Source organism: Phalacrocorax carbo, chromosome 4 (genome assembly GCF_963921805.1).
Source record: "Phalacrocorax carbo chromosome 4, bPhaCar2.1, whole genome shotgun sequence".
NCBI lineage: Eukaryota > Metazoa > Chordata > Aves > Suliformes > Phalacrocoracidae > Phalacrocorax > Phalacrocorax carbo.
In genome coordinates, this window is record NC_087516.1 from 82,154,936 (window position 1) to 82,179,116 (window position 24,181).

Genomic DNA, 24,181 nt, shown 5'->3' on the forward strand with positions numbered 1-24,181 from the left:
CCCTACTGCTGCTGCTTGCAGAGATCCCTAGCTAGCAACATCCAGGACCTGATGATTAAGCAGCTTAGTGGTCTAGAAAAATGGGGGAAAATAACCTGGTTCCTGCCACCTGCTCATGTTCCTCAACAGTTCCATGAAGCTGACTTCAAAGAGACAGGCAAGGCCAGGAGGTTGTGCTGTACCTCAGTTATGGCAATCAGAACCTAGAGCCCACCATCCCTGACATGTTTCCACAGTTGCCAAGGAAGGGGCTTTTGCCTCAGTTCCAGTCTAAAATGACTGCAAAAGGAAGAGCAGAACCTGTCTGGGGGCTGTTATTAACTCACTACAATAAAAGCAAGCTTTCTGCTACCTGAAAAGTTGCTGTGATGTTTTACATATTAATTTTCACATTTGTTAGTTAGTTTTGTCGTTAGCACCTTAACATATTTGCCTTCTGCTTTCAAGCAGTTTTGCACTATTGAATTCAGAATGAGATGACCAGAAGAAATAACACAGTTCACCCTGCACTTTTAGTGGCAAATCTTTACCTCAGCACCTCTGAGCTCATATCTCACCATGGATTAAGTTTTTGTAAAAGCAGAATAAGACTACATAGTTCTTATAAAAAGCAATCAGAAAAACTCAATAAACATAGGACTAAACCACAGTAACACAGAAATTATTGAGTAAAGTTACACTACAATAAAACACTCTCAGTAAAGTTGGGAGGAATCAACTTACTAAGATCACCCACACCAGAAACCTTTTTACTCAGATCATCTAAACACAACCACAAGATAAACTAGTCATTTTTTCATAGTATCTCTATACTAATAGCACTTAACTTTTTTCTAAGAAAAAAAAATAGGTCCCATATAGGGTTAAAAAAGCTAGGTTGTCTTAATTACTAACACATAAAATTACTGAAACTATGAAGCAGCTTACTTGAAATATTTTGTATCTCAGCTACTTCTCAAGTAAAGAAATATTTATGCTTAAAAAGCTTCCTGAAAATAAAAAAGTAAATAGTACCTTCAATAAAAAATAAGCCTATACTTCTGTTATAAAAATTTTTATTAAGTAAACACAAAAGCTAGATTGTTGTAAAACCTCTTTTTGTCAGCTGTTTAATAGTAATACAAAATATGTAAAACCCAAACCATACACTTACCTTGCTTTTTCACTCAGTATTAATTAAAGGAGCCTATAAAAACTTAAAAAAACAAACTTCCTCTACTATTTTCTCGATAACATTAAAGAAAAACAAAATGCTTATACAGCAAACAGCAAAGTGTGAGCATTTATAATGCAAGCCCTTTCTCTCCTGCACACTCATTGGTCTGATTTCCAGGAGCTAATCAAGACAGGAATGCTTAAATTTGCGGGGAAACAGGTGCTTCTGCTTGTTTGTTGGGGTTGGGGGTGGGTGGTTCTTAGTGAACCTAATATTTTTTGTGGTAAGAGAAATAGAAGTTTTGTTTTCTGTGGTTTTTTTGGATAAGGGTATGGAGTAAATCCTACATTTAATGTGAGTAGGGTTGCTTAATTAATGTAACAGATAAAAATTTTTTTTAAGAATCCTATAGTAGTATTACAATGTAAAAAATATTGTTTGTTTTCTTCTAGGTTATTTTCTGAGCTGTAAATGTAATTATTAAGGTTCTGGGGGCGGTTTTAGTGTTATGAGTTCAAGTATTTTGTGTTTTATATTTAATAAAGGTAAAATGCTGTTTTTAAGAAACACTTTTTCTTATATAATGGTCCTGAACATGAGTGTAGTTGTTGTTCGCCTTATAGAGAACAAGCTTGGGTTTTCATTGTTTTTTAACTGTTTGAAAGTATAGAAAAAATTATCCAACAGCCTACTGTGAAAATGTTTTTTATTATAATACTTGAACAGTTTAGGTTTTTGTGCTTAGTTGATGAATGGGTTAAGTAGGTTCTAAAAAAATCTAAAACACTTGAATTTCATGTAGTGCTTTGTGCTCTTATAGTAAATCAAGAAATCACATTGCATTAGAAACTAAAACAAGGGTGGGGAGGTGTTACCTAGGTCACTATTAGGGCATTAGATACTTGTTTCTTAGTAACTCTTTTAATGAAGTAAGCAGTGTTTGGCGTTGCAGTGTTCATGGATGGAGTAAAATGTAATGTGATTATAGGCTGGGAATTTGGAGATGAGCGGCTACTGGGTTTGTTTTGCCCACACCCAGACTCCTCAGTCTTACCTAGGTCAGTGGTTACCTACAGTGACTGCTTGTCTGGCACACGGGCTTCAGCCAAGCCCGTAAGCTGGATGGCTCCTTCCGCAAGAAGCGGAGCCTGCGAGCTCTTGGGCAATGGATCTGGGGAAAGCACTTCTGTACTGGACTGCAACAGTTGGAAAAGCAGAATAGGGCTTACCTTGTTGCAGTCAGCCCCCATCTTTTTCTATCCCATCGAGAGATTGAGTAGAGTTATCAGAATGTTTGGCAGGTTATAGTTAAATTAGTAGAGTATATTTCTGGTTCACATCTCACTTAAATTCTGTACAAACCCCTGGCCTTCAGTTGTTGCAGGGAATTTATCTTCCTGGACTTAATTCTTGCATTTTTGTGATTGAGAAGAGGGTCAGTGTTCTTTTCCTTTAAGAAAAAAAGCAGTATGTGCCAAATCCCAACACAAATATTTATTTTGGGATTATGTGACAGACTCTTAAATTACTTGCACACTGAGACAGAGTAACTAATTGTGTCTTGTTCAACAAAATAAGGTGATGTTAGAGTAATGGCTCTGTCATTTGCAGCTCTAGTGGGAGAAGAACAATCCCAGTTGATTCTGCTGATGTGAAGCAATCGATGTGGCACTAGAGGATTTTCAGTCTCAGCTTTGCGTGCAGGGGTGTTCCTTCGCTGACAGCACAAATATATCACTATTGACTCACCTGAAGGGAGTAAGTTTTTTGTTGATCAAATTTTAAAGGTCAAAACCAGTGTGTCCTCAATAGTAACCAAATAGCAAAGACCTGTTTGCAGTGACAAATTAGTTTCTTAAAGGTTGCTTTAATATGCCAAAAGTATTTTCTTTGACCGAATACCTTATAATGCCTTAGAAGGATTACAGAGTAAAAGTAGAAAACAACTCTAACTCTTCCTTCTCGTACTGTACTTCACAGCTGAGTTCTAAGTCTTTGGTTTACAAAAATGTTGACAAAAACTAGCCAATGGCAGTGTAAATGCTGCTGAAGTTACTGGTTTCTAAACTGTAGTGAAGCAATTGCAAGTGTTTTCTGTTTTCAGTGGTTTCCCACACCTCCCAGGCCCTTGCTGTGTGATACAAATGTAAGGAAAGTACATTCAGCATTGCAGTGAGGGCTGGAAAAGCTTGCTGAGCCTCCATCCTGAGTGCTGTGTCCGGTAATGCCTTGAGCAGTTCTGGGCACTCTTGGATCCGTGCTGTTAATTTAGATTCATGAATTGCTGAAGGAGTAAAACAGAGACCCTCTTAGCTTCTTGTTCTGTTGCAGCCCCAGGGTATCAAAGCTTGCCCCAAAACTTTTTTCCATACATGCTTTCTGGAGATCAGAAATTCTCAGCAGATATAAAAGCTGTTTTACACGGGACCAGTGCTAACTAACAGCCTTCTTTACAGGGAGGCCATTGAATATGGACAGGCTTTGTTGAAAAGGCTGAGAAATCAGCTCCAAAAACATCAGCAGGGTAGTGACAGCACAGGGGAGCTGTTGTAAACATCCCCCCCCCACCCCCACCCCTCCCAGTTAAATTAAGAGCTGTGCCTTTTAAAGTGTTTCCTTGGTGTGAGAAGCATTGTATGTGGTAAAAGCCAGACTCTAAACTGTGAGTGGCAAGCTAGCCATGCAGACAAACACCTGAGATGTAGTTGTGATTTAATTAAAAAAAAAAAAGCTATTAGTGACCAGGAGTGACAGCTGTCTTAAACCTGTGCTGTATATTCTTCCTAAGCTCTGCTATCAGCTTGATGGACAAGAGAATCCCCAGGAGCCTTGTGCCTAATGGAATCCACTTTAGTGTGTCTTTCTGGATTGCACTCTCTATTTGCTGAGTCTATATTGTTGATAACAAATCTACCTTCTGGTCTTGCTGCTGACAAGAGTGATAATACTTCAGTAGGAAATTAATGCAATGTCTGATTCCATCTAACCTAAAAATGTAATGCAAGTTAGCATTTCTTAGGATGAGGGGTAGTAAGAGCACATGTGGTAATTCAGATTCAGGAGGAGAAAACAGCTCATATTTACCATTAGACCTAGTTTTCAGGTTTTGAGATGGGTCTGAGGTTCAACAACTTCAAGATTTGCACCCAGTGTATTCAGGCCCTATGTGTGCTTAATTAAAGAAAGATCTTTTTGTCTAGAACTGTCTTGTTTCTAGCTTTCAGTTGTCGATCAGGGTTTGGAGGTCTGTGATGATCCCAGGTTTTGATGCGCTTACAGGTATCTTAACAATTACAAGGATCTGGAGAATCTGAGGAGCAAAGCAATGCTTTTTTAACCTTGAGTGTACATTCCTTTGAAGATGTATCGCATACTTACCTTTTCTGGCTGGAAAAGCATGAAAGGAGTTCTTGTTACTTACCTCTAATACTCAACCCGTCTTTAGATTTATTGCTTAGGCATCTTTTCCAGAAATTTTCAGTGGTCATGCTGTGAGAAGAAAAAGGGATTAAACATCTTGGTTCTGTTAGGAGCAAGACATTACTTATCAGTGCTCTGTAAATGGCTCTGACTGTTTACTTGCACCTGTTGAATTTGACTGTGCTTGTTCCCTGGTCCATATATTTCAAACTTTCCGCTAAGTGGGAATTAACATAACAGACCCCATGCAAAGGGAGTGATCCTTTGGGAAATTCGCAATTAATGCTTTAGGGCTTTTGGAAAAAGTTCTATAAATTGAAGCTTCTGGACCATGAACTGCTCTAACTGCCAGTAGACCCAAGGAGACTTGCATGTTGGGCAGTCCTTCACACAGTCCCCAAGCAGACTTCTTCCAGTGAGGTTATTTTTGAACACAGGCTGGCTTTTTGCTTGGCTTGCAGCTCTTGAGAGAGGTTGCTGGTGTCCTGGATCCTGAAATGCTTTTGAAGAGCAAGACTGGCTACAGTGCCTGTGAACAGGGGAACCAACCCCTTCAGGAGGTGCTGGATCATATGGAGGACACACAAGGCAAAGTAACACTGTCCAAGACTCAAGTATGGTGAGTACAGGACAAGATGAAGACAGCAACACAAATGGCTCTGAATGCCCCCTTTGCTGTGATGGGATTAGTGGAGGAAGGAATTTAATCACTTCATTAAAGTTCACATCCACCTGTGATGGGAGTAGTTTTCATTGAAAGATAGGTTCCTTTGCCATCCTCAATGATACTGATAAATTAATTGTAATCCCACCACCTGTTCAGAGACAAGTCAGGATTAGTTCCATGTGATCCAAAACCATAAGGGGACAGCCTCACTGGTGGTTAGTTCTACGGGCTGAATTAGCTAAGGCAAAATAAGTGGTGTCACTTTATTCTTCCCTAAGCACTTTTAGTAATGACAGGAAGGCATAGTGATGGGCACATACAGCTCCAAGCTTCAATATTTCAGGGTTTTCTATTCTGAAGGTAGCAGGTTATTTCAAGCCTTGCATCCAAACCTTGGGACTATACTGTTCGATATAGCGGGTGCACTCCTTCCGTTTGCGAAGGCGGTCTTCACAACTGGTTCAAATTGCTCAAGCTAGTCGTTGAAAAAAAAAAAATGTCATGTCTAGTGGTCAGCTACAGCATCTGTGATCCAAAGGTTACGTGCAAACACAGGATCTGGCTTTAGGCTGTTGTCTAATACTGGCTGTGTGGTGACGGCTGTCACTGCAGCTAATCAAAGGCTCTTTCGGGCTGTATTGCATTAATACCTGCAGCGGCAAGGAGTCTCGAGGCAAAACGCCATGTACACGGCTTTCCAAGAAGGTGGTATTCAGGTTCTGGGACAGAGTCCGTACTGCCTCTGGCACGAGGGACAAATGCCAATGTGGTGAAAGAATGCTGCAACGGTGTTTTTGTAGGTCCCTTCCCAAACAAAATGGGAGGAGGTCAGATACGGGGTGTGGTATCTTGATCCTGCATCATGGAGAAAACAGAAAGCAAACGAACCATTAGAAGCTCCAGAGGCAACAATCAATAGCCTCAGGAATGCAAAACACCACTCTGAAAAGGTATTCTGAATGTAAAAAAACCTGATACCGTTCTTCTGTGGCATAGCCATGAGATAGAGATGTTGCTGTGACGGGAATGTCTCTGGGCACTGTGCTGTGGCTGACAGCCACAAATAAATGTGGAACATAGCATGTTAGCCCAGCTGAGATAACCAGGCGCACACAGGCTCCTTCACTTGGATTAGACTGTGTCTTGATGGCACCTATATGTGGACAACAGCTTTAGAAGGCATGTAAATGCGACTGAAGATCTAGTTGGCTTCAAGATTTAAAATCTAGTTCCTTGGATACTCTTGGTATCTTATGTGTCCAAAAAGCATTCATATGCCGAAAGCAAGCAATTGTCATTTCAGAATGTTTTAGGGTGATTGTATCTTCCTTTTGTTCTACTGCAATGCCCATCTTCACAAAGGTGCTGGTTTCAGCTGTGGTACAAGGTGTTATTAGAAGGAATTCCAAGAGGAGGCAGGCAATTTTTCCACTGCTGCATTTATTTAGGTGTAGGTTTAGTTTCCTTGTGATGTAAAAAAGAAAATGTGCTCCATCTTCACACTTAGACAGCAGGGAAGACATTGTTCATGCTCTAGAGGGCAGTCCTTCCAAAGGTAAAACTGAGTAGTTGCATGTGACTAAAATCATGCCACATGCAAAGGGCTGGTGAGCTGAATGACAGGTGTCACTCGTGTTGTGTTATGAAAAAATGCTGTCTGTAAAACACAGGAATAAGCTTTGCAAAGAGGATGCCTGGGAACAGCTGAGCTTGGAAGAAAGCAAAGGCTACAGTTTTGTTAACACTCATTAAAAATAAATGGAAAGTTTATGGTTGTATGGGAATCCATCTCATTTTGTCTTGCTCCTCCTGGGAATATACAACAGGTGCACTTACTTGGAAAAATGAGTAACTCATCCTGCCTTCCTTACCAAAGGTGCTTGGAGAAGTGACTTTGTGTAACACAGGACATCAGATTACAGGACCATAGGTTATAATTTGTTAAAAAAACCTTCAAGTTCACAAAGCAACTCCTTTCTTTCGAAAGGGGGGGGGGGGGAATCAAATCTGAACTAGTTAGAGCTGTTAACAGTAAACTTACTCATTGGCTAAGTTTTCATGAGAGCTGGGCAGGTACACACTGCATGGTGTGGAAACTGTAAATAAAAATTAATTTTGAATGTTTTACTTCAATCCACTTTAAATTAATTCAGCAGATGAAAGTCTCACAGCTCCACAGCACATGGGCCTTCAAGGGAATCCTGAAAAGGAAGGGCAACAGAAAGCCTCAGGTGAGTCATAAGAATCTGCTGAGGGGGTTGTCTGTGTCCTCATGTTGATGTGCTTGTGGCTATTGCTGGGTTGCCCCAAGGTCCTGGTTGTAAAACCACCTAGATGAGGGACCTGCAGTTCTTCTCTTCCATGTGTTGGAGCTTTTGGAGGGGAGGAACTGGTGTAACTGTACATGGGGCTTCAGAAGGCAGCTGGGGCTCTATTCAGCAGGGGGGTCTTGAAATTGGTGCTGGGATCCCCCTGTTCAGGCTTAGCGCGAAGGACCGGTACAAAGTGCCATCCTGGGAGCAATTGAGTGGGTGTTTTGATCTACGCCTGGGACTCGTATAGCTTTGCAGCTTGCCTGGCTGACATGTTTATGTGCCATCAGCATGGGCAGAAGACAGTGCTATATGTTAACCGTGGGTGCAAAGCAGATTGCAACCTCTGAATGCCTGAGAAGGGTCTTGACAGAGTTTGATCTCATATCATAAGCCACAGCTGCAACTGAGTAATATGTGCATGGGATTTTTGACCCTTTATGTACTTTTACTTTTTTTTCTTCAGTTGCTAAGTGTCATTTGAGGCTGTTAATCATGCTGATGTTTAATGTTGTGTTTCAGTTCCTTCTGAAAATGCTGCCTAGAGAAAATGAGTAGAGCTCCAGAGAAGGCATCCAAAGCTTGCAAGAAAGTGTCTACAGAGGTAGGACGAAAAAAGAGAAGGTTCTTTCATGACCATGAATTAATACAGATGTCTAAATTCTCTTGAACAGAAACTAGTAGCTGAGCTGCTCCTAAAACAATATCCTTATATTAGAATAAACTTAAAGGTGGTTTTGAGTTACTTCTGAAGTGGCCAGATAGCTGGAAGATGGGATTTGGACTACCAAATTCCAGGCACAAACCACTTAGCTAGCTTAGCCTTGCTTAGGCTTGGCGAGAACGCACTCATGATGTCTTGTGCTGTAGTGTGCTGGCTTAGTCAAAGATCCTGGTCCACAGAAAACTTTGGGTTTTTTAAGCATCCGCATTGTGCTTACTGCTTTGGAAAATATAACTAAGTGACCTCTGAATTCTCTACGGCGTAACTGGCTGCAATCTATATACCTACGGAAAACATGAAGCCTTCTCCCTGAGAGCCTACAAAGCAGTACTCTTATGCAGAAAAAGCGCACCATGGACAAAACTTGCACTGACAAAAGCAGGCTTAATATAGTGAGGCCACTGACAATCATAGCTTGTTATCTATTAGTACACCAAAAACAGTGAATAAAGACAGCTGAAGCCTCTACAGTGCAGGAACTGGGTGGTCCCGTGGCCCTATGTCCTATTTGTGAGTTAAACTGCGGCTCTGCCTGGCTGGTTATGGTCATAAGCTGCTTTCTTTGCAGAATTGCCTACTGTAAAACAATCATTTTGAGCTCAAGTATTTGTTTTGCTCAGCTTTGGTATGTGCTGCAGTTTGTGCTGCGAATTAAACTTTTTGGTCAAAATTGAAACAGGATTATGAGGATAAATTACTGTGCTTTAAAAAGGACTCCTAAAAGAACTAGTGAGGAATCCCTCTTTACTGTTCTGTTGCTTATGCAATGTTGACTGATTTAGGACAAGGAGGACAGACCGGGAAAAAGTTTTATAGCTTTATAGGTAGTCTGTGAGGAGATAATATACAAATGTATTCCTATAAGCATGAGACAAAATGAATTTAGCTTAAATGCACTAAGACAAACTACCCAAGAAACATTACATGCAGCTAAAGAATCAACCTGACCTGTGAAGAAAAAGATGGAGCTGGTAGGAAAGTATCACAAGCTCAAGTGGGAAGCCTTGTCCTGCCATAGTCACTTAGAGAACGGAACAGAGGAGTTCACACCAAGGGAGGCGGTGTTGTCCCTGATGTCAGGGCTCACCAAAAAATCCTGCTTTGAAGTTGTGGCCACACAGTCTGAGAGACAAGATCTTTCAAAGCAGGACATGATTCTGTTGGCACATCTAAGACAACCCCCAGCAAGGGAAATTTCTCTTGTCTGTCAGCACCTCTTCCCCTGGCTACAAGGTCCCAGGCCCTCCCCGGTATGCTTTCAGGGATAAGCAGACCTCACTTACTCCTGTTATACTGTCCTGGTCTTTTGGGTAAGGATTCAGAGCCTGATTTAACTTGCTGTGTTGCTTTGAGTTACCATTTAAAACTCAAAGGGGTGGGCAGGGCTGCCTGCCAGTTTAGGCTTCTCCCTGTTGGAAAAGACGGGGGGAATGAATCCTACTTTATTATAAAGCTGAAAAGCATATGGGGAGTTTGCTGAACACTTTTGTCTTGATTCCCAGTGGCTGTTCACAACTGCTTGGACAAGGTTCTGCACTTTGGTTTCCCTATTCCTGAATGCCTCTCACAAGCAGTCTGTTGTGCTGGTGTTGCTGGACTCCCAAGAGGTGCTGCAGGATGATTTCCAGGCCTGTTGTGAGTTAATGTGAATCTGCCTCCCTTGGAATTTTGCATTCCTTTGAATTGGCTCTCTTTTTGCATGAAGGGGAAAAAAGTTATTTTTCCAAGTTTGTTTTCCATAACTCTGATACAATATTAGAATAATTTATATTTCAGTCCTCTCTATTCTTTTGCTTTTCAAAATTCAGCCCCCACAGGACTGTTTTTTTCTTCAAGACAGAGACCTTGCATATGAATGACTAGCCCCCAACATAACTGTCTTAAAGGTACTTTTTACAGTGGTGAAGTAAGGTTCTGGCCTGCAGATTGCAATTTTAAGAGTGATTTCAGTGATGCTTGGGTTTCTAAACTCCAATCCTGCACTGACTTGAAGCAGGCCTTGAAGCAGCTCTGTAATGTGGACCTGATCCTGAAATCATAAACCAGTTCAGCCTCAATCTGTTGTAGTTTCTGCAAGTGCATCATAATATTTCTATCCCGGTATTTCAGGAGGCTTTGCCTTTAAGTATAAGCAGTTATTTAGGGAGAGCTTCTTAACTGTGAAGGAAGAGAGACTATGATCATAGATTTGGCTTTTCCTAATGCATTCTTATTGAACTGGAATATAACACACAGACTGCTGCAGAAAAAAAGTTTATTTAACGTTTCACTAACAAAGCTACTATTATGGGAATAAGGTTTTTGCTGTTTCATTATTCCAATTATGTGTGAAGCCAGATAAGGACTTGTCAGAACAGCTGAAGGCTTTACAATAAACTTGTGACAACAGTGACAAACATACCAGCCATCCCAAATGTAATGCTGGACACCTGATGCACTTATACACATGGTGTCTCCATGGGCAATACCCAGTGTAAGGTGCAATAAAGAATCAGCGCCCTTATTTGGTGAGGGTTTCTTGTAAGAAAGAGACCGCTGGTGTGAAAGAAGGAATCAGTCCCTAACTAGGGTCCTGCTCTTGCAGTTGAGTCAGCTTCATGGAATTTCTTGCAGCTCTAAATGCAACATGAGGAAGAAAAGAAATTAAAACCAGCTTGGGTGTTTTTTTATCGATTGAACTGGGAGCAGAGCTGGAAATAGGTATCAATATCAGGAAATAAGTTGGAAAGTGAAATACCTAATATGTTGTAGAAGAATTTACTGTTTCTGGCACAGCTGAGGTCCTGGCAACTTTGCCAAACACTTCAGGGTAGCGGCACCATTTGATCTCTAAACATAGGAGAAAACTGGAAGCTTGCAATGGTCAAAGTGCTAGAATGGTCTAGAATGCCCAATTGCTTTGAAATAACTTTGAAATCTGAATTCTTGGTCTCATCTGTCATCTTTTCTGTCAGATCAGATTGTATGACAGACTTCTGATAATGGCAAAAATTCTGCTAGTGTAATCAAAGGGCTTTTTATAAAGGTTGTGCAGAGGTTTGCTTAAGATGGTTCAGGGAGAGAAGGAAGTACATGGACATTCCTGCTGATGTCCGTGGCAGACTTGCTCAGATAAAGTCAGATGGAAGACTCTAAAAAAGACAGGTTCCCCAGTGTTGTAAACGGATGCAGTTGCCTTGAGGTCAAAGGAATTACTGATTTACATCTGAGGACCTGGTTTATACAGGGATATGTCCGAGATATATAATAATGGCATTGCAGATAAGTGCTGGGGTTATGAGAACAGACTCTATAGCAACCATTAGCTGCTCTTGGGAGATGGCACTCATTGGATGTTAAAAACAATATGAAAAGGCAAGTTGGCATTACTCCGGGAGCTGATATTTTGGACACTGTCATCCAGGTACTACGGTGCTATACATGTATTTTCAATAGGAACACTGAGTGCAGCAAGGCATCAGTACAGCAGTGGATTGAGCTAATCGGCGTAGCAGGATGCCGGCGTCAGAACTGCTGGAACGTGTTTCACCTCCCCGTGGTAGAGGAATGGGAAGGTTGTGGTGTAGCACTTGTTCCTGTTGTAGGTATAGCAGGTTTCAGGTTCATTGCAGGAGGTGCTCTGCTGGGCCTGGTATACCTCACCACCCAGCTCAACTTCTACAGGATCGCATTTTTTGCAGCTGGAAAAGATGGGGAATAGAAAAAGTGTTAACAGTTGTGATGAAAAGGTGCCCCTGGTGAAACCCAAATCCTCCTTGTTTGTCTGCAGATGCAGCCATGGAGGTACTGTGGCCTTTCCGGGTGTTACACAGGAACTCCCAGCCAGATGGTTTTAGTGCTGTCAAACTGCTATTGGCAAGACCGGCCCCTAAAAAGGAGGGTTCAACAGGCCATGCGTAATATGCTGATATTAAATACATTTGAGATAAACAGGGCTCAGAATGAAATATTCCCGGTAAATGTGAGATTATGTGAATAAATCATGAAGATAACTTCCTGGCTTGCAACACAACATGAAAGCCAGGCTCCGTGGGGAAAACTTCCCTCTGCCACCCCGCCTCACCTTCTCTACTGCCCTTCAAGCACATATCTGAGCAATGTGGGCAATGCTGCAGGGGAGGTTAAGTCTTAGGAAACAAACCTAGTAAATAAAACTACTTACAGTTCAGTCATGCGGTAGACAAAAGTGGTTCTGAGTGGGGACATGGGGTCGGAGATGTTTTCTCGAGCCATCAGGGGGACCCTGCAAAGGAGGGAAGAGAATTGCTCTTGCTGAAACTACTTATTAAACAGGGGACTACTGTGAACAATGCTCAACTCTCATGTTGTTCTTCAGCTTATTTACTTTCTGACCCTTTTCCATAGCAAAGCCTGGGACCAGCAGGTCTTGGCCCTTCTGTGCCCTCAAAGGCAACAGCCCTCCCGAGAGGAAAAATAGCAGGTTTGCTAACGGATGGGTACATGAGTCCAGGGTCATGGGCCCAGCTGGGTTTCAGATTAGATCAACTGTAGAAATGTTACACTCTACTTCCCCAGCCTGTTTTGTAGCGTTAGTACTGCACTGCTTAAAATATGGAGATGCTTTTTGTATCTGAAGGGACAAACACCAGGTAGCTTAATTTAAGCTAGAATCGAAATGAATTATTCCAGGATACCATAGAAAGCAACCTGTGGGGGAAAACAGTTCACACGATCAATGCCAGGACATGGGAAACCATGCAAAGAAAAGGAAACTCCCACAACACTTTGTCTCCTGTTCACTAACTCCATGTAATACTTGTCTGCCACTTACATGATGCGTATGTTTCTCTCCAGGATTTCTTCACCGGGATTGTCTTTGGAGGGGACCAACTTTGAGGTCGCTGTTACACACTGACACTTGTTATTGACCAGCACGTGCTCATCCTCAGAGTCCAGTGGAAAACCTGCGAGCATAGGATATGCAATCCCAGGGTCAATAAGAAAAACCTTGAAACCTGCTGTAGCAGACAGCCAAGTGATGAGAATGCCAGACATGCACCATTATGGGATCTTGACTGATAAAAGTCCAGGTTTCCACAGGTACCAATGAGCCCCTTGGTGAAGGTGAGGTCAGCTGTCTTACCTGCTCAGTCTACGGTATGCTTCTGTATGTGGAGGTGATGGCACCGGGAAGGGGAAAACAATGAACATGGATGCTGTGTTGCTAGAGGGAAGGGCAAACATGCAGGGGTTTCTGGAGAAATGGGAAGCAAGTCCCCTTGGAAGCCTCGAGCTATACCTGGCAGCTGCAGTGCTGCTTTTACCCTAACTGAACAGGTTACCCAATTCCTCTATCATGCACCACTACTATTCTAGCAGTCCAAACCCTAGTTTGGGTGTGGCCTCTAAATGTCTCTGACCTTGCCAACGTGGCAAATGTGTTAGTTTTTCTTGAATGGAGTGTTGTCCTTCCGGTCCCTGAGGGAACAGGGGCCAAAAAGCACTACAGGACCCAGCAAGAAGGCCAGCCTGGTGACGTGGCAGTGAAAGATAAGTGGCATTTAGGATGGTCATGGTTTGCAGGGATTGAGCTGATTTTTCTGGTCCTCTCTTGATACTGAAGTTGAGTTTGGCAGCTAAGGAGCTTACTCAAATAGAGAAGAACCAGCTTGGCTATGTCTTCTGTACTTCTAGCATGTTACTCAATATGAAACTCAGGCAAAACAGGGTAAAAGATCCCACCCGTCAGCCAGAGACTCTTTGAATGTTCCTGGTGGCGTGCATTGCCTATTCACTGTGCAAGCAGTTGGATTTGAAATAGCTTGTTCTTTGCTAGTTGACTTTCTCCAACACAACGAGCCTCTGGTCTCTTCACCCATAACAAGCCAGCCTTGCTTTTTATAAAAGCTCACACAGACACACCTTTCTCTTAAGTGGTTGTTTTTACATCTCTGTTTCTAAATGCTGCTAAAATCAAGTTCACAGCCATCACTTTGCAGCATCAGCACCTTTAGCCTGGTTAGAACTACCAAACACAGTGATTTTTGTGCCTAAGATGAGGACAGTTTATATTTGGCTCAGATGGACTTCACAGTTCTGGGGACTTGCCTACTCTCCTTGTCCCTTAGTTTAACCACGGAGAGAAAGAAGAAACAGGCTGAAAACATGTGTCCATCGCATGTGAGGAGGATTTCAGAGTCACTTTGACTTAAAAGCTTTGGTCCTAACAGCTGGATGACTTTGAGTTATCAAAGCATGGATCAGTAAGGAAGCAGACATAGTGCATAAGCTCATGTCTGGTTTTTTTAATTTCCATGTCCAAAGCTGCTGTGTTTTATGAACAACAGACCCTGTTGCTATTGGGTGAAAGGGATAGTGCTCAAGATTTTCTGCCTAAGGCTTCTTAGAGGTCTCTTCCTGCCCCTACAACATGCTGGTCTCATCTGCTTCCTTTCTACTGGGATCGACTGAGATCCTCACAGGCCTCATAATTGTGAAAAAGGCACAAAAGCTGTGTGAAATGATGCTTCAGAGTGACTCCATAATTCACCTGCTGGTTACAAATGCTGTCTCTGTGACAACTGACAGCAGAACACCTTCTGGAAAAGGTTCACTGCAGAGCTGCTTGATCAGGAAGGAAATTAATTTGCTCCCTTGCTTTGAGGAGTGGAGCAAGCTGCTACAGGCAGGTAGGAGATGTTGCCCTTTCTAGTCCTCTCACGTTTTTCTTCATCTCTCTGCAACTTGTCCCACTACAGATTGTGTAGCCCTTTACAGCAAGGGCTGGCTTGTAGCATTTCTCTGTACAGCATCCAGCATAGCCGGCCACTGCAAAATGTGCAGAGCGTAGGTCCAGCCATACTTCAATTGCAGTGTGCCCCACTGAGGTAGAAACACGTAAGCACATCTGACGTGGAGATGTTATTTGGAGTTTAATGGTGCTTGTCTCTTTATACCCCTTCCTTATACCCATCTTGCTCTGCATGCTTCCTCTCTGCCAAGTCACCATTCAACATGAACCTTTTCCTCTGAAGCAGAAGCTTACTAGAAAAGCCTCCTTAGTCTCTGCTTCCTTTAGTCCTGGCCTTTTTTCTTTTTTTTTTTTTTCCTTATAGAAAGTCTCTGGCTTCTTTTCTTTCACACAGAGCTTCCTCTGTCACTGTATTCTAGGTAATGCTGTGTGCAATTCTTTTTAAGCCCTTAATCCAAAGCCTGTTAATATTCAGGTCAGATCCTATTGGCTTTGGGAGTTGTCCCAAAACCTTTGGCAGCACTCTTGAATTCATCTTATAAAATTATATTAATACACTTTTTTATACATATGGAGGGTTTTGTGACTGTACTCTAAAAATAGGGTCCTGATTTAATTCTTTGTGTAATACTCTTGGCTTCACTAACCATAAAACTTAGAGGTACTCCACATAATTTTTTACAGTAAAACTAAAGTTGCAAAAAAGGTAGTTTTGTCAGCAATACTTCTGTGTGTCACCCAGTAAAGTCCCTTTGGGGAAAAGGTAGTTAAATACAAAATTTCCTAATGCCCCCCCTAAATGTCCGCAGGTTGGATTTTGTGGTGCACGATTTACTGCAGCACGGCGTGCCCTCTCTCCTCAACACTCACGCAGGGATCGTTTGCACAAAATTTCTCATCTTCCAATATTAGGTTGTCCTGTAATACACTGTGAAGCCCAACAAAACCCATCTGCAGCATAGTGAAGAAGCAAACGCATTCCAAAAATAAATGTTTGACTTCTGCTGCAGGTGCAAGTGGCTACTTTATTAAAATAGAAAGAGGCTCAGTTAGACCAAAAATATATTAATTTCAACATTAGTAGTACAAACAGCACTCCTGCAGCTGCATGTAACTCAGTTTGGAATGCCCCTCTAAGCTGCTTATGCGTATATATATTTACCTTAAGGCAAGCGTATGAATGGGGAAGAACAGACCGGGCTCTGGGTTGAACTGACACAGTATTCCTCCATGTCTTCTGCCTTTTCAGCTAATGGTTGCTTGTCATAGGAAGCAGTACCTTCCAAGGACCTGCCTTGTTAAGCAATAAGATGCCTTTTCCCAAAAGCTGGAGGAAATGCAGGGATAGTTATCCTTCAGCATGGATTGAACCCTGCGGACCAGATCCACCATGTGAATGTGGGTGGCTTTTGTAGAGCCAGTGCCTGTTACCTGTGAACCACACTGAGGAGTCTGCTGGGATGGCAGTGTGATCTCAGTCTAAACCGAGATCCTCCCAAGAGATTCAGTGGAGTTACAAGATAAACTACAGTTTAATCAGGAATAAAGTTGGCTGTAGCCATACAGCAGGATTACCAGGAAGATTTCAGAAGCCTTTAAATCAGGCAGGTAAGAGTCTTTCAAGCTTCCTAGCACTGCAGAAAAGCAAGCATGCGTGTTTGCGGTTTGTTGCTTCAAAAACCCGATCAAAAACAGCTAATCAAAGTTTTAAAATTGCAGCTAGTCATCACACTTTTTTAGTCTCAAGGACAGCAATTAAAAACACAGCTCTGGTGCAGAAAGACACTGAGGTGCATGAGCACCACCGAAGCAGAACTTCTTGAGCAGCCTTTGAAGTTCGATTTTTGACTGTTAAAATTATTAATGGCTGATACCACAAAACCCGTCACTGATATCTCAAGCACGGTTTTCCATGCGCTTCATTTCTCACCTACCTGCCACAAGGATGAACCCCAAGGAGACGGCCAAGGCCACGCACAGCAACAAAGAGCTCTTCATCTTGCCTTCCCTTCTTTTGAAGAACACGAGTGGAGAGCCCGTGTCTGCCTATAAGGGCGTGTGCAAATGGTACAGCTTTTTGTTTCCTAAAATAAGCAGCCCAGCCGGCTCACAGCGACACTGTGGAAAATGTGGCTGGGGACTGAAACCAGGCAGGTTTAATGCACAGACCTCTGGCTTTCAAAGATGAAGGGGGGCAGGGGTTTGCCCTATTACGGTGCATTTTTGTTCTGTTCATCGCCAACAAGCAATGAAGCTGCTGAGTGCAAGGGAGCGCAAAACCACCCTGGTCCTTGGGGGACATCTTACCCTCAGGGCCAGTGGCACTCTCCCACTGGGAGTTGAGGAGTGTAAGGCAAGGGAGTCTCTAGACAGCCAAGGGGTCACAGCTCTGGCTCCTGGTTTTGAGAAATCAGACTTAAAGGTCACTTGATTCATCTTAAAAACACTTCAGGCTACAAGATCAGAATGCTGTTTGCACCTGATTATCCGTAAACATATATATGAAGGGCTTGACCTGCCTCTGAAGAGCTTTCAGTCAAAGCAGACAAGATGAGAGAGGGGAGGGGAAAGAGAAGTATAAAGCAATAGCAGGTCTGCAGCAAGGCTGAACTATTCCTCCAGCTTTGCCAACTGCATGGAGGAGTTCCTTTCCTTATGAATGGAAAAGGGATGCCATGGGATTTGTGGTATATGATGGGCTTTGAGTCAGGTCTCAGGCAAACTCGGAGGTACTGGGCAAGCAGACTTTTCTGGAAGGAGGGGAGTTCTGGAGAGGACCTGGGGATTTTTTGTCCCACATCTGGGATCACTTGTGCAACTCTGACACACAAACATTGCAATGTAACCTGCAATGACCAGAGCTGTCTCTGCAGCACGTGTATGCGTCTTGCGCAGAAAAGGCAACTTTTTAAGAGAAGCCCAGTATTAATAGTGCTTTTCAGCAAGGGACTCCAAACACCAACATCAGGAGATGAGAGGGGAGGCAGAGCATAGGGCGATGATGATGGGCCCATTCTTAGCCAGGGTTCTTGCATCAGTGTACCCTGAATTTCTGCTATCTGCAATGCATGTTCCTCTTAATGAGCATTAGCAGCATGTGGTAAATCTCCCTGTGTTCTCCAGCTCTTCCTTAGGGAGCAGAGCAGCAGCCCTGTGACCAGACACAGGCTTTTCGCACAGCCTCTGCCACGTTTGGCTCCCTGGGGTTCATTGTTCTTGCCAGGACCCCAAGAGGCTAAAGCCATTAGGCAGCGCTGCCAGGCACCCCAGTTCCTAAAAGAGCACCCTGCCACCTTACAGGCTGTCTCCCCTTCCTTTGGACCTTGCTGGCTGCATTCCTAACCCTAGAGCTGTTCAAAGGCCCTCGAATCCGCGTCCTGAGCTTTTTTTCTAGTGCAAACTTCTCACGCAGCAGTTGCATGATGCAATGAGCTTTTGTGTTGCATCAGCAGTGCTGATACGCCAGGTTTCCCCCGGGATGTGGTGGGGGATGATGGGTGCGAGCCCAGCTCCTAGGAGGGCATCAGGTTATGCCATAATTCTTCTTGACAAATGCTGTTTTCTCACTAGGCCTTCATCTTCAGGAGAGCAAAGTTTTTCTTTCCTCTCCCCCTCCCCAGAGAGTATTGCCAACAGAGTTTTGTGCGGAGCTCTCCTGTGAAGCAGAGGCAAGATGTTCCCTCTGCCCCATCTTTTGCAGAAGGTTAAAAATAAACCTGGCTAACCGTGGGGTGGTAGGGGTTTTCTGTAACAAAATAGGAGATTTTAATTTATTTCTTTTTCAAGAAATCCGCAGGAAGGGGGCACGCAGGCAGCAGGACAAAGCGCATGCAAAAGAGGCCTTTTCTGCTCTGTTTTGCCAAACTGAACTGATAATGTGGCACTGGTAAAATCTGAGTTCAGGCATCCGTGAGTATTTTCAAACCCAAAGGCAGAGACTGAGCAGAATGATTTTTGTGTGCGGTTGTGTTGATTTCGGTGGTTTTCCCTGGCTGCCGGTGCTCCGCGTATCTGAATTTCAGTTGCTAAATCTACACATCTGCATACAGTCCCTTTGGTCTGTATATGGTGGCATGAGAGCTATTTTTAGTCCCAATCTGCCACCTGTATGTCTCTGAGGATTTCTATCTAGATTGCAAGCTCTTTAGAGGAAGGTTTGTTTTATGAGCTATTACTTTTATGCGCTATCCCCTTTTTACTGTGTGACATGTTGTGAATGATCAGAAATTTATCTGGGGAAGCAGGTGTTCAAAAACTGTGGCAGTCTAGCGAGGGGCTGGCAAACCATCACCCCAGGCTTAAATTCTGGCCTGAGTGGGGAGCTAGACTCCCAACCTCACTGCAAGGCAGAGGCTAGTGGAGGAATAATTGAGAATTTGAAAAGAAATGGGAACCAGCCTTGTAGTCTCGGTCTCCTCACACGTGTCCTGCACCTCCAGTTGGCCCTGGACATGCTGAGTAAGGAGCTGGGCAGGTGCCTGGATCAAGTGAGGGAAAATAGTTGTTTCCTTGTGTGTCCTTGCTATGCTGGGTGAGGAGTGAACAGCTGTACCAGGGCATGGGTTATCTCCAGATAACACACCATCCGCTAGCAGTCCGTCCTACAGCTTTCTTTTCTTATTTCTTACTCAGAAGCAGAGAAAATGGTGGATTAAAATAGACCTGCAGTGGTGACTGATTTTGATCGGGGTGATTCCACTGATGCTTATAGCAAGCCAGTGTGGTTTGGCTTGAGAAGTTCCTGATAACTGGACAAATTAATGCACATCAGAGGTAATCTCCAGCTTCACCAGAAGTAGATGACATTTTCAGCAAGTCCTGAATGAGATTCAAATGTCTGTAGATGCTCTTTGTTTTCTGCTCTTGGAAACTAACCTTGGATTGAGAGACCAACATGTCAATGACATTTACATCACTGAGAGTCCAAGTGGGAGTTGGTCTCTTCTTTTTTTTAAGGCTCTGAATTTTGAAAGTGCAGACTTTAAAAAAATGAGAGTGCTACATGGTGAGGGCAGTTGGATGGAAACTGTCAAGGACACACAGAAGGCCCGGGTTTCTGTAAGTCACACTAGCAAAAGTTATCTGCAATTTTAACCGTGCAGAGACCGAATGCAGACTTCTCTGGACAGACTTCACACACAAAAAAGGTAGGATTATGCAGAAAGATTAGCAAACCTGATCAGCAGGGATGGCTGTATTTTAGTGGCTAGTATAAAGTGAGGATTTCCACCAAGGTGTGGATAACAAATTAAATGAATGCTACCTCTCACTTAGCAAAACCATGTTATTCATGTTGCTCTCTCACACAGGCCTGTATCCAGGAGAGGCAATACCTGGGAATTGGCATGGACAAATTGGAAGAGGTGTCTTAGTCTGAAGCAAAACAAATCTTTGGTGCAAGAGCAAACATGGAAAATTTTGAACCCAGAGGTGACTAGGTAGAGAAGCTGAGCGTGTCAGAGAAAAGGCTCGTAAGTGGGATTGGTCTGCCATCAGATCTACCAGAATGCAAATGAAACACCAAAAAGTGAGTAAAGCTGTGCGCTGCCCCTCTGTTTCAGTTAACTTGAATAGTTGCTTGCCATGTCTTTCCACAAGAAGGTGGACAGGAGTATTTATAAATAAAACCGCACCTGTTCTGCGGTGAGAAAAAAAACACCTGCGCTGGTTCTACCCAGAACTCCTCTTGCCAGGACATGTGCCTGCTTAATTTGTCAGGCTCTGGGTTTCTGAGCTGGGACTAAACTTGGATCCAAGGAGCGCAGAGGTCGGGGAAGCAGAGCAGCCCGGCTTTGCAGCCTGCCTTGGCCTTACAGCCTGGCGGCTGATCTAGGAATAGGTTGCTAAGGCAGATGTAAGGGCCTGGCTGCTGCCAGGAGGTGCCCACATCCCAGTAAAGATGCAATTTGGTGAGGGGAAGGACTTGGGAGCGTTAATATGTGTACCTCAGGTGCGTCCAGGGAGGCTTGCAAACACTTCTTTTTCTCTCTGAAACTTTGGTCTGGCTGTAGGGAACTGAGCAAAGAGAAGTTTCGGTACAAGGGGACAGATGTCAGGTGGGCTTTTTATCTTGCCTTTTTTTTTCTTTCGTTGTCGTGAGATTACTATACAGACCGCATTTGTATGCATCGGTGCTTTTAGGTGAAGGAAAACCCCCGAGGAGGAAAAAAGGCACTCTTTTTTTTTTATATGGGATTATTTATTGCTGATACTTGCCACTATTGAGAAAAAAAATCATTGCTCAGCGGCTGCCCCGCCACGCAGCTCCCTACGGGTCTGTGTTACGCTATTAGAAGTGTAGTAGCAGAAGCACTAACGCCGGTATGCGCCAGAGCTGGAGTGATTTAACCCATAAATCAGCTGTTTAACAGAAAAGGATCAAATTCGAACCGCGGCTCCGCCCAGGCACCCCTGCGGGACGCCGTGCAAGCAGAGCCAGCTGGGGGCGCGGTGGGGTGCGGCCTCCCCGCCCGCCCCCACCGTCCCAGCCCGGGGCCGGGAGGGCGGGACCGGAAGGCGGCGAGGAAGCGGAAGCGGAAGCAGCGCGGCGGAAGAGCCGGAGCGGAGCCATGAGGACCCGGCGCGGCACCGTCCTGCGGCCGCCGGCCCGCCCCGCCGAGGAGGAGGAGGATGAGGAGGATGGCGCTCCGGCGGGCCCCGAGGGGCTGGCGGATGAGGTGGAGGATTTCCACGAGGCGCGGTTCCGAGCGGTGATGGCTGCCCTGGAGAGCGGGGAGGAGGCCGGGGACAGCGAGGAGGAGGAAGAGGAGGAAGTGCTGGGGCTGCAGCTGCCGGAGGAGGACAGCGAGGAGGAGGAGGAGGAGGAAGAAGTGCTGGGGCTGCAGCTGCCCGAGGAGGAGGAGGAGGTACAGGAGCTGGATCTTTATGTGGACCCTAGTGCAGAAGAGGATGGAGGAGGGGAGGAGGAGGAAGATGATGGAGAAGGGGAGGAGGAAGGTGAGGCTAAAGATGACGATGGGGACCTGTCCATGGAAAGCGACTTGGAGGAGCGCCGTCAGGACACCAGGCTCCCCCACGAACTCTCGTGGGGCCAACGTAAGCAGCTCTACTATGACACAGACTATGGGAGCGATGCCCAGGCCAAGGGCAAACGCAGCCAGCAAGAAGTTGATGCTGAGGAGGAGGAAGAGGAGCAGGAGGCTAAAGTCATCCAGAGGCGGTTGGTGCAGGACTTAGGGGAAGATGATTACGGGCTGGATGTGATCCAGGGCTATCTGGCTGAGCAGCAGAAAACAGATGACAGGAAGGGGCAGAAGATTGACAAGGATTTGCAGGCCCTTTCCAAGAAGGAGCAGCTGAAGCTGCTGAAGCAGGAGTCTCCTGAGCTCCTGCAACTGATTGAGGACTTTGAAGTCAAGCTAATGGAGCTCAAGGATGAACTGCACCCGCTGCTGGAAATGGTCAAAAACGGCACTATCCCACAGGGGAAAGGCAGTCGCTATCTGCAGACCAAGTATCATCTCTACCTGAGTTACTGTGCCAATATCAGCTTCTACTTGGTTTTGAAGTCCAAGAGGATACCGGTTCATAGTCACCCCATTATCGAGCGACTGGTTACTTATAGAAATATAATCAATGACCTTGCTGTTATAGATCAGAAGCTATCCTCAGAAGTTCGTATGCTTTTGAAAAACTACTATGATAAGAAGGAAACTAAATTACGGAAGGAGAAGAAGTTTGCGGTGTTTCTCCCACTGGATGTTAAGAAAAACAAACCAAAACACGTTCCGGCGCTTGCTAATAGCCAGGCTACTGCTGAAGAACCGTCAGATGGGTCGGACATGGATGAAGAGGCTGCCCTAAAATACTACAAGATGATGGAGGAGAAGCTGAAACTCAAGAGGAAGAGGACTGAGGACCAAGACACGCTTGAAGAAGAAGCGGAGTTGGAAGGAGAGGATCCAAATAAAAAGAGAGGTGTGACCTACCAGATGATCAAGAACAAAGGCCTCACGCCCAGAAGGAAGAAGATTGATCGCAACCCCAGGGTCAAGCATCGGGAGAAGTTTCGGCGAGCCAAGATTCGCCGCAAAGGCCAGGTCCGTGAAGTTCGGAGGGAATTGCACAGATATGATGGGGAACTATCTGGCATTCGTGCCGGAGTTAAGAAAAGCAGGAAGCTTCAGTGATACTTACCGTGCTTTGTTTCTGAGAGCTGCGAGTAGCACTACTGATTCCAATAAAAAATTTATTACGAATGTTGTGGGGTTTATTTTTAAGAAAACTGGGGGTGGGGTGGTATTTGGGGTTTGGTTCTTTTTTCCTGAGGATGCTTTTCAGAAGGTGCCACCTCTAAAAGCAGCACAGGGCCCTTTCCTCACCCGGCCTGTGTGTTAAGGGGTTTTCCTCTATTGCGATGCTGTTTTTCCATGCTGTAAATCCTGGCCTTGAGAGGCTGTAAGGGACGGGTCGAGCGAAGGGAGTGAAATGGGCTGTGTGGGACCGATGGGGGGTTGGGGTGGGATGGAGGCATCTCCCGAGGGCGGGTGAGGATGGGATGCGTGCAGCGCTCTCTGCCTTCTTTTTACTGTCTTTTTCTGGTCCATCCTTTTCCTGTGTTGAGCTGCAGAATGAGGTGTGTGTGGTTATGGCATTTTCTCTAATTCTTGTTCAGATTAACTCCTTGTGCTCGTATGTTTAAGAACTAAGTACTTTTAGGCTTTCTGAAATATTTATTTTGTAACTGAGCGGAAAGCGGTTACGTAAACCCCATGTGGCCGGAGATACTGTTTCCCGTCCTGAATTCAGTGAAAGTGAAATCGGGACTCCTTTGGATTTTATAGTTAGTTATATCTGTGGTAAATACATTCACTTCTTCTATGATAAATATATTAACTGTTACCTGCTGTTATAGGTCAAACATAGCACTGATACAGGACAGGTGGGTAAGAGGTAATGTCTTCAGTTTGAAGGTAGACTTTGAAAATGTTTCGCTTGTTTTCCCACCAGAAGGTATGGAATTACCTTTAACCCCCCACCGAGGTTCTTGCTGGGAGCGGCCAGTTCCAGTTCAGGCTGTAAAGGAGGAATGACGGATCAGTTTTTCTTAAAAGTTTAGCAAATGCTGTCTTGGGTAAGACCTGCACTTGTGTCTGGGACAGGTTTAGGGGAGCCCATGCCTTGATTAGTGTACCAGTAGCATTTGCAAGGTACAACTGATCATTTCCCA

The 24,181-nt window shown here is 44.3% G+C and overlaps 2 protein-coding genes across 2 annotated transcripts; one reads left to right on the plus strand and one right to left on the minus strand.

Annotated features, from left to right (window-relative positions):
- Window positions 1-10,525: 10,525 nt before the first annotated feature.
- JCHAIN (joining chain of multimeric IgA and IgM) lies at window positions 10,526-17,026 on the minus strand. The gene is made up of 4 exons (XM_064450713.1): window positions 16,926-17,026; window positions 13,072-13,204; window positions 12,442-12,522; window positions 10,526-11,959 (listed from the first exon to the last, which is right to left on the minus strand). The coding sequence occupies exons 1-4, from the start codon at window positions 16,987-16,989 to the stop codon at window positions 11,758-11,760; spliced, it is 480 nt and encodes a 159-aa protein (XP_064306783.1). The 5' UTR covers window positions 16,990-17,026; the 3' UTR covers window positions 10,526-11,757.
- Window positions 17,027-21,506: 4,480 nt separating this feature from the next.
- On the plus strand, window positions 21,507-23,210 carry UTP3 (UTP3 small subunit processome component). Its single transcript, XM_064450698.1, has one exon. The coding sequence runs from the start codon at window positions 21,561-21,563 to the stop codon at window positions 23,139-23,141; it is 1,581 nt and encodes a 526-aa protein (XP_064306768.1). The 5' UTR covers window positions 21,507-21,560; the 3' UTR covers window positions 23,142-23,210.
- The last annotated feature ends 971 nt before the right edge of the window (window positions 23,211-24,181 follow it).

Coding starts and splice junctions, on each gene's coding strand:
- UTP3 (XM_064450698.1), top strand. CDS start 21,561: ATGAGGACCCGGCGCGGCACCGTCCTGCGGCCGCCGGCCCGCCCCGCC.
- JCHAIN (XM_064450713.1), bottom strand. CDS start 16,989: ATGAAGAGCTCTTTGTTGCTGTGCGTGGCCTTGGCCGTCTCCTTGGGG. Junction 12,523..13,071: donor GAGAGAAACATACGCATCAT/GTAAGTGGCAGA, acceptor CCTCCTTTGCAG/GGTCCCCCTGATGGCTCGAG. Junction 11,960..12,441: donor GTCTACCGCATGACTGAACT/GTAAGTAGTTTT, acceptor CATCTTTTCCAG/CTGCAAAAAATGCGATCCTG.